The sequence below is a fragment of the Pogoniulus pusillus genome, chromosome 5 (genome assembly GCF_015220805.1).
Source record: "Pogoniulus pusillus isolate bPogPus1 chromosome 5, bPogPus1.pri, whole genome shotgun sequence".
NCBI lineage: Eukaryota > Metazoa > Chordata > Aves > Piciformes > Lybiidae > Pogoniulus > Pogoniulus pusillus.
Genome location: NC_087268.1, coordinates 39,948,296 through 39,962,999, shown reverse-complemented (window position 1 = coordinate 39,962,999; position 14,704 = coordinate 39,948,296). Strand labels below are relative to the sequence as shown.

Sequence of the window (14,704 nt, the reverse complement as noted above, 5' to 3'; positions counted from 1 at the left end):
TCTTTGTTCAGACAATATTCTACTGTTTAGAGCTTAGTTAATTTGACAACTAAGCACAGAAAAAAAAAACATCCACTAATGTACCACTGTCTACAGCTACCTGAAAGGATGCTGTGGAGAGGCTGCTGCTGGTCTCCCCTCAAAGGTAATTACTGATAGTACAACTGAGAATGGCCTCAAGCTGCGACTGGGTAGGTTTAGACTGGACATTAGGAGACATTTTTCCACAGAAGAGTGGTCAGGCATTGGAATGGGCAGCTTAGAGAGGTGGTTGAGTCACCATCTCTGGATATGTTTAAAGGTTTCCATGTGGTGCTTGGGGATATGGTTTAAGGTGAAGCTTGTAGAGTAGGGATATCAGTTGGACTTGATGATCCTGAGGGTCTTCTCCAACCTGAATGTTTCTGTGATTCTGTGATCACCAAATACATGAAATGACATTTTGTTAACCCGTGTTGCAACAACTGCTATCTCACTTTGAGGAAAGCATTACATAAGTACATGAGCTCTGAGTTTCATTTATCTTAATAACAGCATTATCAGCTAAGCTCTCAAGTCTGAATATAATTGTGAGCAATCTCCCTCTAGCAGGAAAGCTCTTCTTGGTTATGAAAGAAAAATGTCATCTGCAGAGATAAGTCTTTGTGGTAACAAGTGGGTATTATTTTTTTCTGAATTTCAGTTTCTCCAAAGGAACATTTTAAGGTCATGTAACTGGATAAACATCTTTTCCACCAGACTTTCTGTCACAGGTGGAGCATGTGTACATGTAAGTACAAAAATCAGATTTATGTGTACATGTCCATAGATATCCACATGCACACACAGAGGTATACAAATACCTCTCTCCCCGCCCTCCATTCATTTATAGCTTTCTACTTCTAGTGAACTTCCTCCACCAAAAAAAAATGAACAAAAAAAAAGTCCAACACTGCAGTTGCAGACTGAAATCTCTGAAGTCCAAAATAGGGTTTGGAAGCCCATTCCTGTTGCAAGCATCAAGAATAAATTCTCCTAGTTCTCTAGGAATTGTAACATCTCTGTTCACAGATAGGAAAGGATCTCAAAATAGGGATTAAGCACCAATTCCATGTGTATCTGAGCAGGCATTTCTAGGATGGGCTTCTCTGTGACAATCAAACTCCAGAACAAGCACAAATCAGTTCTCCAAATGGGGACAAAGAAGCAATGATACTGTATCACCACTGTTTTACAAGATGCTGCAATTTTTACAGTTTCAAATCTTGAACAGAAATTATTCTTTCAAATTCAATCGAGAGACAGGAGTACTGCCATAAGCTTTTCCTCTTCCATTCTAATAAGTCAAATTTAGTTTGACCTTTAAGTTCCTAACAGGCTATATGCAAGAGAAAAAAAATATTTTTTAATTGAGAATTTACCTCTTTGATTAGAAGCTACAGCAGAAAGGATAGAGAATTAGAAGGAAATGGAAGCAAATAAAGAAAACTTATGTCATATCAAAAAAAAGGAATGAAAATAGGAGGAAGAAGTAAGAATGATTGCTAAAATAACAGGGATTAGAAAGAAGGAAAAGTTCCTACGAAGACATTATATCAAATAACAAATAGCTTGTAGAAAAGGAAATAAATGATAGAGGAAAAAAATAAACAAAACAAAAGAACCCCCACACCCACAAATAGGAAAAGAAAGTAAAACAGCTGATAGCTTTAATGTAACTAGTAATGTTTTGACATTTCACTAGTTTTCTTCACAGCTGACAGTTTCTTCAGCAGCTGGATTTTATCAACCCCTTGGATTACCTGGGCTAAACCAGAAGAGTGCTGAAAATGTTGCTATCAAATACCCCTCACAGACCAGCTCCTGATCACATTAAAATATAAAATTAGTAACTTTCTTGCACAAGCCACCTGGAAATCCTCTGTTCCCAAATGTGTCAGTCTGAATTATTTGCAGAAGTCTGACAGAATCATAGAATCACAGAATGGTAGTGGCTGGAAGGAACCTTTGGAGACTGAGTCCAACTGCCCTGCCAAAACAGGATCACCTTGGGCAGGTCATACAGGAACACAGGTCTTGAAACTCTCTAGAGAAGGAGAATTCACAACCTCTCTGGGCAGCCTCTTTCAGAGCTGCCACCCTTACAGGAAAGAATATTTTCCTCATGTTGAGGTGATGCTGTTGAAATTTTGGTGTCTATGTCAAAAATCACACACCTGGGTTATTTCTTAGGCAACAAAGACAAGTGTTGGAATGCCTTGTAAATATACCTTACAATGTATGTTCTAAGAAATAATAGGAATATCTTAAAGACATAAAACAGTTCATGAATGGGACTGAATAAGGTAAGAATGGAATGGACAAAATCTTTGTGGAAGTAAAAAAGTACAGAGCTGGCATATGCATAAAGCAGTCCCGAAAGCCTCATGTAGTCTCAAGAACAAAGTACTGAGAACCTAAACTGGGACTTGGTTTGATGTTGTTCTGGTTTTTAGAAGAAAAAAATTACACAAAATGTATGCATCTGTCAAATCCTGAAATAAACCAGCATGTTTCAAAAATGACTGATTTTTTAGCTATGAGAAACAGCCTGCTTCTCTGCCTTAAAAGAGAAAATATAATCAATATTTATGTTCCCATAACATACAGTTTGAGGAAAAAGTAAAGACTGTATTAAAAATCAGCAACTTATGTTAAATAGTCCTTATTTTTACATAATTTTAAGAGACATTCATGTGAATGTTACAACATCACAAAGTAACACAAAGACAATGAAAAGATACTGGTTTAACCAAAAGCATTTTAAGTGCTTCACATGAGGAAATATCTCTAAAGTTTGTCTCTTCAGTTCTGAAATCTGTGCTTGGCAGAATAGTTAGCTCAGGTGCACAGCTGAGGTTTAACTTGTGTATCTTAATATCCTGAACTGCTTCAAATGGAAATCAATATACTTCAATAATAGTTCTTGCATGAATTATGCAGATAATAGAGTATAAGCCATGGTCAGGAAATCCACCAACTAGCCACAATATTAAGACAGATGATAACAGTACTGAATCAACAGGATTACTCAAGTTTGATGGCAGTAACTATCAATGTTAGACCTCAGGATGCACGTATGTTTTTGCTTTGTCTTGCACAGTTGTGCTCTTCAGCAGTCAGCAGGAGCAAAGATATCAGTACAATCAGAAAAGCAGCATCAAACAGTTTAACAGTTGATGTGATGCATACAGTACATGAAGAAAGATGCTGATGAACTGCATGGAAGAAGCAGACAAACTGTGCCCAAGGTACTGTCAACAGGACACTTTCAAGCTTTTATCAAGAAGCCATTGGCATGTAAGAAGTAAAAGGATTCAGCAGAGCAAAAAACAAAACTGGACAACACAGCAACCACACAGCAGAAATTGCTTGCAGCTCACTGGGACTACGCTATGAAGAGGACAGTCCTGCCTAACATCTCTCAAGCACAGCCAGTTTATGTAAGGAAAGTGAGGTTAGACTTGCTTGTCTGTGCTCTCACATATGCATAAGTATCTTAAAATAAACAGGCTCTCCCGAGTGGTTGCTGTGCAACAACAGCAAAACTACTGTCTGTGCAACTCAGTCTGGGCTCTAAGTGTCAAAAGGTTCACAGACACAAATAAGCATCTCTAGTTCATTCAAAGCTTGAGACCTGGCCCTCTAGGGAACTCAATCACGTGTCCAAGTACTTTTTATGGGCACATAGCATTGTGGACTGAAATAACTAGAATTCAAAACCTGAGGACTGAATCATGCTGTGTCCATGGGAAGATCACTCCCAGAAGCCAACTCAAAAAATCTCCAACCACCAACAAACAAAAAAATAACAAAAAACACTACCCACAAAAAAAAGTTTTACTCAATCTTCAAACTGGGAATTGGGACATTTCAGCTTCCAGAGGCACTAGAGAGCTCTGATCATTATTTTTAAATAGTAATACTACCAACAGCCTAGGCCAAAGTCAGTACTGGCAATCTGCTTACATGTATGAGCGTGGAAACAGGCCAGCCTGTGTCATTTCATGGAGATGTGAAAGATGTGACCAAGCAACAAATCCCTACAAGGGGATCAGAGAAGACGGGCAAGGAAGATGAGCTCAAGAAAGAACATAAAGAATCACTGCTAATTATCATAAAGAAAGGTGATCTTATCTCTACACAAGTGAGATCTGAGGGTCACAGATACACAGCTGCACCACTTTGTCATCAGTTTGTGCAAACAGCCTTCCCTGATACAATCAGTAGAGTACTATCTTATGGGAATGAGTAAGACCAGCATGGAGGAGGGGTAAGAGAGGGGCAGCAAGGAGCTGTATTACACAGCTACGCTTAACAGAAGTATAAAAAGCAAGTAACCAACAAGACAAACTTTGAAAAGAGCTATGGTCTTGAGCTGGAGTCAGTAAATACCCTCCTTTCTGGCAACCAGGCACAGCTGGTGAGCATATGGAGACCAGTCATGGTAATCACATTTCTACTGTGATGCGACTGATATACTGAGCTCATGCTGTGATTTCAGTACAACTGTACTGCTGCTGTACCACTCTGCTAAATTAAAATCCAGTGTAATGTAAATCTGATATTAAACATTAAACCCTCCCCTATAGGGATTATCTAAAAGAAGATGGTCAGAGAGCAGCAGATTTATGCAGCACATTCTTCCACAGATGAGTAACAGCACTTTAAAACAACACTTTCACATCTACCAAATCTATGTTCTTCATCAGTGTTACTATTTTTTTCCAAAAACAAGTGGAAGTATATTAACATTTTTTATATATTTGCCCTATTCTATTTTTAAACAAACATCACAAATATTCCTCAACAGAATGCACTTGTCAGTATTGTAGTATTTATTGCTATCTGGGTAGGCTTAATAGACTAGGAAACTTTAGACATGAATATAAATTAGGAAAGCTTCTCTCCTTGTCAACAGCTCTTGCTGCTAGGTATCATCTAAACATGCACCTGTCTAAACACAGCCAAAATTATCAGCCACATTCTGAAGATGAACCTATGTAATTCAAGTCAGAAAAGGAAAAGACTTTGGCTAATGTCTGGAAATAATTTACCTTTGAATCATATGCTGATTGCTTTATTACTTCAGGTGCCATCCAAAATGGTGTTCCCACAAAGGTATTCCTCTTTATCTGTGTATCTGTTAGTTGTCCTGCTACTCCAAAATCTGCTAGTTTTACTTCTCCTTGTTCAGATAGCAATACATTAGCAGCTGGAATCAAGAAGAGGAAATAGAGGAAATGATGACATTTAACACTGGAAGGATGCTCACTTATATTGCATGAGCTTTTCTAGTATTATTACAATACAAATAAATAATTTACCTTTGATATCTCGGTGTATTTTCTTTTCTGAATGCAAGTAATCAAGTCCTTTGAGTATCTCCCTCAATATAGTAGCAATCTGGGTTTCATCAAGTGAGCCAGGTTCTAACTATGAGACATAAAATGTGGTTATTTGTGTGTATATATATTTATATCTATGTGTGTGTGTATAAAGGGGAAACAGAGAGAACAGAAATAACACTGTTACTATAAAAAGACTACAAAACTCCATCAGTCACACCTCAGAACCTCCAATCTGCTAACTTTGTGACATGAGATACAACTCAGAATATTCTTTTTTTTTTTAAATAGAGATAGTTCTAAACTAAGCTGCCTTATGAACAATAGGCAAATATTTTATTTACCTAAAACACTTTTAGAAGTTCGCTCAAGGCTCCATAAAGACATAGTTTCAAGTTATTGGTTTGCTTTGTGGTCAGGTCATAAACACATATACTGCACTTGAGAAGCATATATACTGTGATCTGATTATTAACATTACACTGCATTTAATTGTGCAACTCCACTTCAGCCCTATATGGACCCAAATCTTGAAACCTGAGAAAGAAATTAAGGCATACAAGGTACCACATCAATCCCACAGCCTATTACTATATACTATGAGGAAATTTTGTGAAGCTCTTTAAATACAACTCAAACTGCTAGGCTGACAGAGCACTGCATATTTTAGAACTCTTTTTTTCCTCATATAAACCTGAAAGTATAAATCTGAAAATCTAAAGGTTCCAAATCATTTAATTCTCATGAGAAGAAACAGCAGTGGAAAAAGATCTCAGAGCTCTCTACAACTGATGTAAATTCCAAAAGTGTGTGCACCACTAAGTCTGAAGGTGCAGGGGAAAGGAGAGTAACCAGAGAGGCTTCTCAGCCAGTAAGAGTATCCTAACTCACTTGACAAGAGTAGTCACTGAAACAAAAAACTAAAAGTTGTATCTCCAAAACTTCACTATGTGACAGAGAGCAGTTCCAGTAAAAAAAATTCAAGTAAAAATTTAAGTATCACATTAGTCAGAAATCCTCAACTAAGACAGAGTAACAGAGCTAGAATCCCATGTAATGCAGACATCATACCTGTTTTCCCTTCACAGCTTTACTTGCAGTCTTCTTTGCTTTTCTTTAGCTTTGAGAATATACATGATATTGCCACTCTCTGAAAACCACTAAGACTTTCTCAAGGCTTGGCTCTGGCTAGGCTGCAAGCAACAGTTCTAGAACTGGTAGCATGATACAGCGCATTTAGTGAGGTAAAACCTCTTTTTGTCAGATGTTAGCTCATCTTAGTGGGGAAGAAGTTGGTGAAAAGAGGCTAAGGTTGAGAATATTAGCACTTGTACCTCGGCCACAAAACTAAATTGTACTCAAAGATGAACAGCAACATTTAATTTAATGCAATTATTTGGTCTTTCTCTTGTGAGAGCCAGTGCATATTCAAGTACGGAAAACACCAGGCTAACATGGCATGTATACACTTCAAATGTGGAATTCAAAGATCCCATTCAGTCTTGCCTTGAGAAAGCCCATGAGAAAAGTGTGCCAGCTGTCCAGTAAACTCCAGCTGAGGACCATAATGTGCACATCAGAACTAGGAAAACATGCAGCAGAATGTAACTGGAAAACGAATGAAGCACACCCAAGATGCTTAATACAGACTTACATGATGATTTCAGTCCTGTGGCTGATAACATTTCTTCGATAGCATTTTAGGATATGATCAAAGACTTTGTACTATTTCTAGGCAACAAACTTAGGGAATAAACACACTGTCATCATGCAAGTGAAATGTGTGTGATTTAATAAATAAATAATTAGAAGGACAGGAAAATATTATAACATCTGTTTTCTTCCTGCTCTTTTATATCTTTTTGAAGCTGAGGAAAGTAATAATTAATTTATAAAAGCAAACTTGGTTTCTAATTGCACTTCAGTCAGGAAGAAAATATCACAACAATAAACTTTTTCCAGCAAATCTTTATGGGCAATGTTGTCAATTTCTACAGAACCACAGAACTTCTTCTAACAGAATGTGGAAACTAAAGGTATAAATGGGCTTCAGAAAGGAACTGCAATTAAAATATGGCAGCACAACTATAAAAAGCCCACATTTACTATCCTCTCCTGTCCTTGGGATGTCATCAGCAGAATTCCTCTAGACTGGCATTTTGCTTTTTGCTCCTTTCCTCAGGCGTTTATTAGTTGCTCCAGCTGAGAACAGCCAACTGTGCTACAGAGATATTCCGTTTCAGCTGGCATGACAATTCTCACATACTTAAAATACCCATTTGTATGTATTTTTAAACCTCACAGTAAATAAAAGACAGTGCGTGGCTTTGTTGGCCTTTTTTTTTTTAGTAGCTCGAGTGGATACGATCCACTCACAGCAAACAATCTGCACTGAATCTTCTGAATTTTGATTCAAACCTGGATACTCCAACACAGGAGCAGAATGTGCCTCTTGTTCAATAGGATCATAGGATGTTAGGGGTTGGAAGGGACCCAAGGAGTTCTTCACATCCAACTCCCCTGCCAGAGCAGGACAATACAATCTAACACAGATCACAGAGGAACACATCCAGACAGGCCTTGAAAGTCTCCAGAGAAGGAGACTCCACAACCTCTCAGGGGAGCCTGTGCCAGTGCTCTGTGACCCTTACAGTAAAGAAGTTCCCCCTCATGTTGAGGTGGAACCTCTTGTGCTGCAACTTACACCCGTTGCTCCTTGTCCTATCACAGGGAGCAAGTGAGCACAGCCTGTTCCCCCTCTCCTGGCAGCCTTCAGATACTTAGAAACATTTATCAAGTCCCCTCTCAGTCTTCTTTTCTCCAGACTAAAAAGCCCCAGGTCCCTCAGCCTCTCCCCATAAGCCATGCCCTCCAGTCCCCTCATCATCCTCGCAGCCCTCTGCTGGACCCTCTCCAGCAGATCCCTGCCCCTCTTAAACTGGGGAGCCCAAAACTGAGCACAGTATGCAAGATGAGATGATTCATGTCCAGCTTCATATGGCTGGTGACTGCCCAGCTCCCTAGTGTATTCAGGTCACTCTCTAAGACCTCTCTACCTTCAAGACATTCCACAACTCCTTCTCTTTCTTTGAGATATAACTTTTAATACCAGCCTAAATTATATCTTCCCCACCAGGAACACATTAACACATATACAACTTAAGAAGTTATGATAGCAGAATTAAGAAAATTAAACCCAAAAAGCACACACACAATTATTAGCAGCTGCTAGAGCTCTCTGGCTGGCTGAAGATGAGCATGCTGAAATGTTTATATTCTGCATCCAACATTGTGTTGCTTAGTGCCTTCCCATCTATACAAATAATCAGTCTTGCCTCTTGGAAAATAACATTTTCCTGGCATTGACACTTTTCTCCTTTGCTAGAAGCAAACTTTTGTCATAGCCAAACAACATACTATAGTTTCCAAAATTATAACATAGGAGAGTAATTAACTGAGGTAATATGACAAAAAATCATACATAATTTACTTACTAGATCAAGGGCAGAGCCTCCACCGAGATATTCCATTATTATCCATAATTTTGTATCCTGAAAAACAAACAAAAAAAATCCAACAAAAAAATACATTAAAAATATATCTATCAATTATTAAGTTAATGAGACCTGTTCTATTTATCTTGCTTGAGAAAGAATTTACAGTTCTGAAACACAACCAAAGTTTAGCTGCTCCTCCAAAACGTCTCTAGAGTAGTGTGCAGCTGAGAAATTTACATTTCAAAACTCCATTTGTAGTCAGTGAGAATACCAAATAATAATTACATTACATGAAATGTATTTCCTTTCCTTAGAAAATTGCATCCTTCTTTTGTTGATTATTTCAACAGATACTCCAATATATTTTCTTCAAACTGAATCCTGCCTAGGTCAAAAATTTAATTTAAAACTTATTCTTCAGATCTCTTCAATGTTTCACTGCCTTGGACAGTCATCTACCTCTGAGATGAGGAAAAATACTGCTAAGTTTTCTCCACTAATGCTTATGTATCAGATATACAGTACAGAATTTTGGAAGATTTTACTCAAGAAAGATAAGGCAAACTAGTAATAAAGATTATTTAAGATCATTAGAGCACTCTGTATTTTTCCTAATATCCAACTTAAACCTCCCCTGACACAATTTCAGACCATTTCCTCTCATCCTATTACCTGATACTGGAGAGAAAAGACTGACTTTCATCTCCCTAAAACCTCCTTTCAAGGAGTTGTAGAGAGCAACAAGGTCTCCTCTCAGCCTCCTCTTCTCCAGACCAAACAACTTCAGTTCATTCAGCTGCAGCTCATAACACTTGTTTTCTAGACTCTTTACCAGCTATGCTGCCTTTCTCTGGACACACTCCAGCAACTCAATGTTCTTTTTGTAGTGAGGAGCCCAAAACTGAACACAGTATTGGAGGTGCAGTGTCAACAGTGCTGAGTACAGTGGCACTGTCACTTCTCTACTCTTGCTGGCTCCTGGTACAGGCCAGGATGTTGTAACACATACTATGTTAAGAAAGAAACTGGATCAAATCAGTGTCTAGCTCTGGAGCCCTCAACACAAGAAGGATGTGGAACTGTTCAGAGTGAGGCCAGAGGAGGGACATGAAGATGATCAGAGAATCACAGAATGTTAGGGATTGGAAGAGATCTCTGGAGATCGCCTAGTCCAACTGTCCTGCTAAAGCAGGATCATCTAGGGCAGGCTACGCAGGAACACATCCAGGCAGGTTTCAAAAGTCTCCAGAGAATGAAACTCGTCAGCATCTCTGGGCAACCTTTTCCAATGCTCCATCATCCTTACAGTAAAGAATATTTTCCTTATTTTGAGGTGGAACCTCCTATGTTTTAGCTTGTACCCATTGTTCCTTGTCCTATCACTGGGCACTACCAAAAAGAGATGAGCACCTTTGTCTCGACACCCACCCCTCAGATATTCATAGATGTTGATAAGATCCTCTCTCAGCCTTCTCTTCTCAAGACTAAAACAGCCACAGTTTTCTCAGTCTTGTTTCATACAAGAGATGTTCAAGTCCTGTAATCATCTAGAGGGCTGGAGCACTTCTCTGACAAAGAGAGGTTGAGAGAGTTGAGGTCGTTCAGCCTAGAGAAAGAGGGATGCCAGGGAGACCTTACAGCAGCCTTCCAGTATTTGAAGGGGCCTACAGGATAGCTGGAGAGGCACTTTTTACAAGTGTATGCAGTGACAGGACAAAGGGTAATGGCTTCAAGCTGGAAGAAGCTAGATTTAGATTAGACATTAGAAGGAAAAGTCTTCACCATGACCTAGGCAAGGCACTGGAAGAAGTTGACTGGAAAAGTTGTTTGGGCTCCAACTCTCGTAGTGTTCAAACCCAGACTCGACAGGGCCTTGAACAACCTGGTCTAGTAGCCTATGGCACTGGTCTGGAACTAGATCATCTTTACTGCCCTTTCCAACTCAAACCATTCTAAGGTTCTATGATTTCTTTCCATTGCTAACACAGCATGTTACTCTGAAACATGGCAAGACAAGCAGTTACTTTACCTTTTCCTTGCAGTACCAGCCTTGAAATGTGTTTTAAAGCAAGACTGTAAATCTACCAGATAGATACTCAATTGAAATTACTACATGGAACAGAGTGGATTTTCTTTTAGTTTTTATGAGTATCAAGTTATATCATCATTTGCTGGCTTTAACTCTCTGTGCAAAACATTCAAAAGACAGTTCTAACATAAAAACATAGGAGCCTCTCAGACAAATGAGCACATATACAGCAACAACACTCATTTACTTTATTCTGCAAAATAAAACTTCATGTAAAAGTAACAACTCACAGCCAGGGCAGGTAAGACTAATATTGATCTGTAAAGATCAGAACTTTTATAAAAGTATATAAATCTACTGTAGAACATGGCTGCTTCTAAACCCACTGAAGGACTGGAAAATGTTAGCCTTTGGCTCTCCCTTAAGCCTTTTAGCCATTACTATAGGTGTAGTTCCATCTGCTTCTGTCCCATTTCTGGTCTTAGGATGTACCTTCTGTAGGAAAACGCCCCATCTACTGCCCATTACACAAACTACTATTTTCAGACAAGACCTTAGAGTTCCTTCATCATCCACTACCTTTGACACAGAGAAACAGCTAATTTTAGATACCTTTCTTTAGGAATCAACTAATATTATTTGATAAACATAGTCTTATGGAAAATATTACAGAAAGTAGTTTTAAAATATAAGCTATCTTAGTGTCTATATAAGCACTGTGATGCTTGCTTTCTGCAGACACCACAGATATTCCAAGAGCTACAGCTGGCCTTGCAAGAGTCACTTGGAGTACTACAATACCTGCTTTTCATCTAAGAGCTTCTCAGGTATTTTCTGTCCCTGTGAGGCTCTACATGTTAGCAAGTACAGAATAAGTAAGTGTCCTACAGTAAGTCATTTCATCTTCAGAAATCTTCTTAAACTCAATTAAAAAGAATTTTTCTTCAACCTGATGTCTTTCAAAGCTGCATGAAATTCTCTGAATATTCAGATTTTCTGTGCCTACAAAATTTACATTCCACTTTGACAGCATGTCAATTGTATTACTACCTTTGATTTTAATAGAAACACCTGGGTGACGAAGAACAAGGTAGGACAAATAAATCCCTCAATCCTCTCAAAAAAACCCACCCAAAACCCCAAAAAACAACCAACCAAAAAAACCACAAACCCACCCCACCAACAAAAAACAACCACAAACCACAAGCACCTCACCAAGAAGTCAATAATAATCTTCCCTTGGCTACCATCTTGGTTAACTTGTAATTTAACAACTTGAAATAAAATCTCCCAAAAGATAACTTGTCCATAAAGGTGGTTACTAAATTTTCTAGTTGAAAATTAGAGGTAGCAAAAAATAGCTTCAAAAATTTAAATTATTTAAGAATATAATTTTAATAACATAGTTATACAGTCCTGTAACACACACAACTACAAAATAAGACAATTCATGGTCTTTTAAAATCATCATTTATCTTTTTCAAGACTTTTCTTGCTTTGCTTAGTCTTTTATCTGCAATTTTCATCATTAGCTGCTGGAGCTACGTATCTGAATTTACCACCTAAAAGCCATAGATCAAATAAACTCCACTACACTCTGAAACAAGTAAAGTATGGACACTCAGTCAGGGAACAAACATACATAGCTTTATCTGTATCTCAGTGCCATGCTAAGCAATTGTCACATTATCATTATGGCATCTTTACATTTGTAGCTCTAGATTCAAAGTGATTTAAAATTTTCTACAGTTCCTCTTTCATGTTATATAAATAACTCCATGGATGTGAAAATGCAATTAAGTTCATAGAATGGTCTAGGTTGGAAGGGACCTCAAGGATCATCCAAGCTCCAACCCCCCACCGTAGGCAGGGCCACCTCCCACTAGAGCAGGCTGCTCAAGGCCTCATCCAACCTGGTCTTAAACACCTCCAGGGAGGAAGCAGCCACAACCTCCCTGGGCAACCTTTTCCTGTGTCTCACCACCCTCACTGTAAAGAATCCTTTCCTAACATCTAGTTTGAATTTCCCCTCTCCCAGTTTAAACCCATTACCCCTCGCCCTGTCATTACAAGACCTTGTCAACAGTCCCTCCTCAGCCTTCCTGTAGGCCCCCTTCAGATACTGGAAGGTCACTATAAGGTCTCCTCGAAGCCTTCTCTTCTCCAGACTGAAAAAGCCCCAACTCTCGTAGCCTGTCGTCATAGCAGAGGTGCTGCAGCCCTCTGAGCATCTTTGTGGCCCTTGCTCCAACAGCTCCATGTCCCTCTTGTGCTGGGGGCTCCAGAACTGTACGCAGTACTCCAGGTAGGGTCTGATGAGAGCAAAGGGGGAAAATCCTCTCCCTTGCCCTGCTGGCCACACTTCTCTTGATGCAGCCCAGCACACGATTGCTGTCTGGGCTGCCCATGCACACTGCCAGCTCATATTGAGCTTTTCATCAACCCAGACCCCCAGGGCCTTTTCCTCAGGGCTGCTCTCCAGCCATTCATCACCCAGCCTGTATCTGTACCTGAGATTGCACCGACCCAGGTGCAGGACCTTACACTTGGCCTTACTGAATTTCATGCTTCTGGTGAAGCAGTTTTAATTAATCACTTCATCCATATTGTAACTTAGAGCCAGTAACCTATATATACACTTATTTTACACCCTGTAACAAACAGCACAAAGCAAGTAGAGCACTACTATCAACTGGCCGTAGCATCGCCGGAGCAAACTGACTCCTCCTTTCCTTCCTTTCCAGAGTATCTCTGCCATGCTTCACATTCCAACACCTACTGTCACTTTCCTTTTTAAAGCTGCTCAAATTCTTTTGTCACTTGTACTTACCATACTGTTCTGTATACATCCCCCAGGTTTCCTCTCAAGCAGAACAATGAAAACACTACATTTTTTCCACAGTCTAGATCAGTAACTGCATATTACACATAATCACTTATATTTTCAGGAAGATGTTATGCATGACTAGCAACACTCAGTGCTCCATTTTAAGATCTGAAATAAGACTAGATCTTCTTTTAAGCACCAGTTAAAACATAGCATTTCATTTTCTTCCAAATACACAGAATCACAGAATGTTGGGAGTTGGAAAGGATCTCAAAAGATCATCTAGTCCAACCCCCCTGCCAGAGCAGGATCAGCTATACCAGATCCCACAAGAATGCATCCAGGCAGGTTTTGAGTATCTCCAGAGAGGGAGACTCCACAACCCCCTTGGGCAGCCTGTTCCAGCATTCTGTCACCCTCACAGTGAAAACATTTTTCCTCATATTTCCATGGAACTTCCTATGCCTCAACTTTCTTCCACCCATTGCCCATTGTTCTGTCACTGGCCATCACCAAGAAGAGCTACAGTGAGACATCAATCTAAAGTTAGGATTGCTATTCTCATAGCATAGATTTCAACATAGACGAGCACATTAATAACAGCAAATGGAACATTTTCCTTTTTCACAACAGGAATAAGAGGTTTTCCTCTGATGCTATGAAACTGAGGAAAAGAACAAGTTGGGGATCTAAAAGAAGCTCTGATATAAAAAGGCAAGGTTTCTGCAAATCCTTTCCAAACTAGTTTGCTCTTCTCAAGGTCCGACTTCTGAAACCACACAAAAACCTTACAATAGCATCTTTACATCTAATAAAGTATTCTTCATTAAGTCACCACGAAAGTATTTGTAAAAGAAGTGCAATTACAGCAGGCAAAGATGTAAAAATGAATGATTGTACACCCACCACCACCAAAAAAAAAAAAAACAACAAAGAAAAAGCCATCCACTAAGAAATTCCTCTCAAGTCTTAGAATTACAATTTC

General features: G+C 39.1%; 1 protein-coding gene across 5 annotated transcripts in view; it reads right to left on the bottom strand.

Moving 5' to 3' along the window:
* The window catches only part of STK24 (serine/threonine kinase 24), a 66,316-nt gene that overhangs the window by 18,703 nt on the left and 32,909 nt on the right, over positions 1–14,704 (bottom strand). For all 5 annotated transcript variants that reach the window (XR_010302393.1, XM_064143860.1, XM_064143862.1 and 2 more), the window contains 3 exons: positions 8,861–8,917; positions 5,346–5,454; positions 5,076–5,233 (listed from right to left, as the gene is read on the bottom strand). Coding sequence is in view for 4 of the 5 variants with exons in the window: in XM_064143860.1 (XP_063999930.1) it covers positions 5,076–5,233; positions 5,346–5,454; positions 8,861–8,917 (324 nt within the window). In the remaining variant the exon portion in view is untranslated. The remainder of the gene's footprint in view (positions 1–5,075; positions 5,234–5,345; positions 5,455–8,860; positions 8,918–14,704) is intronic.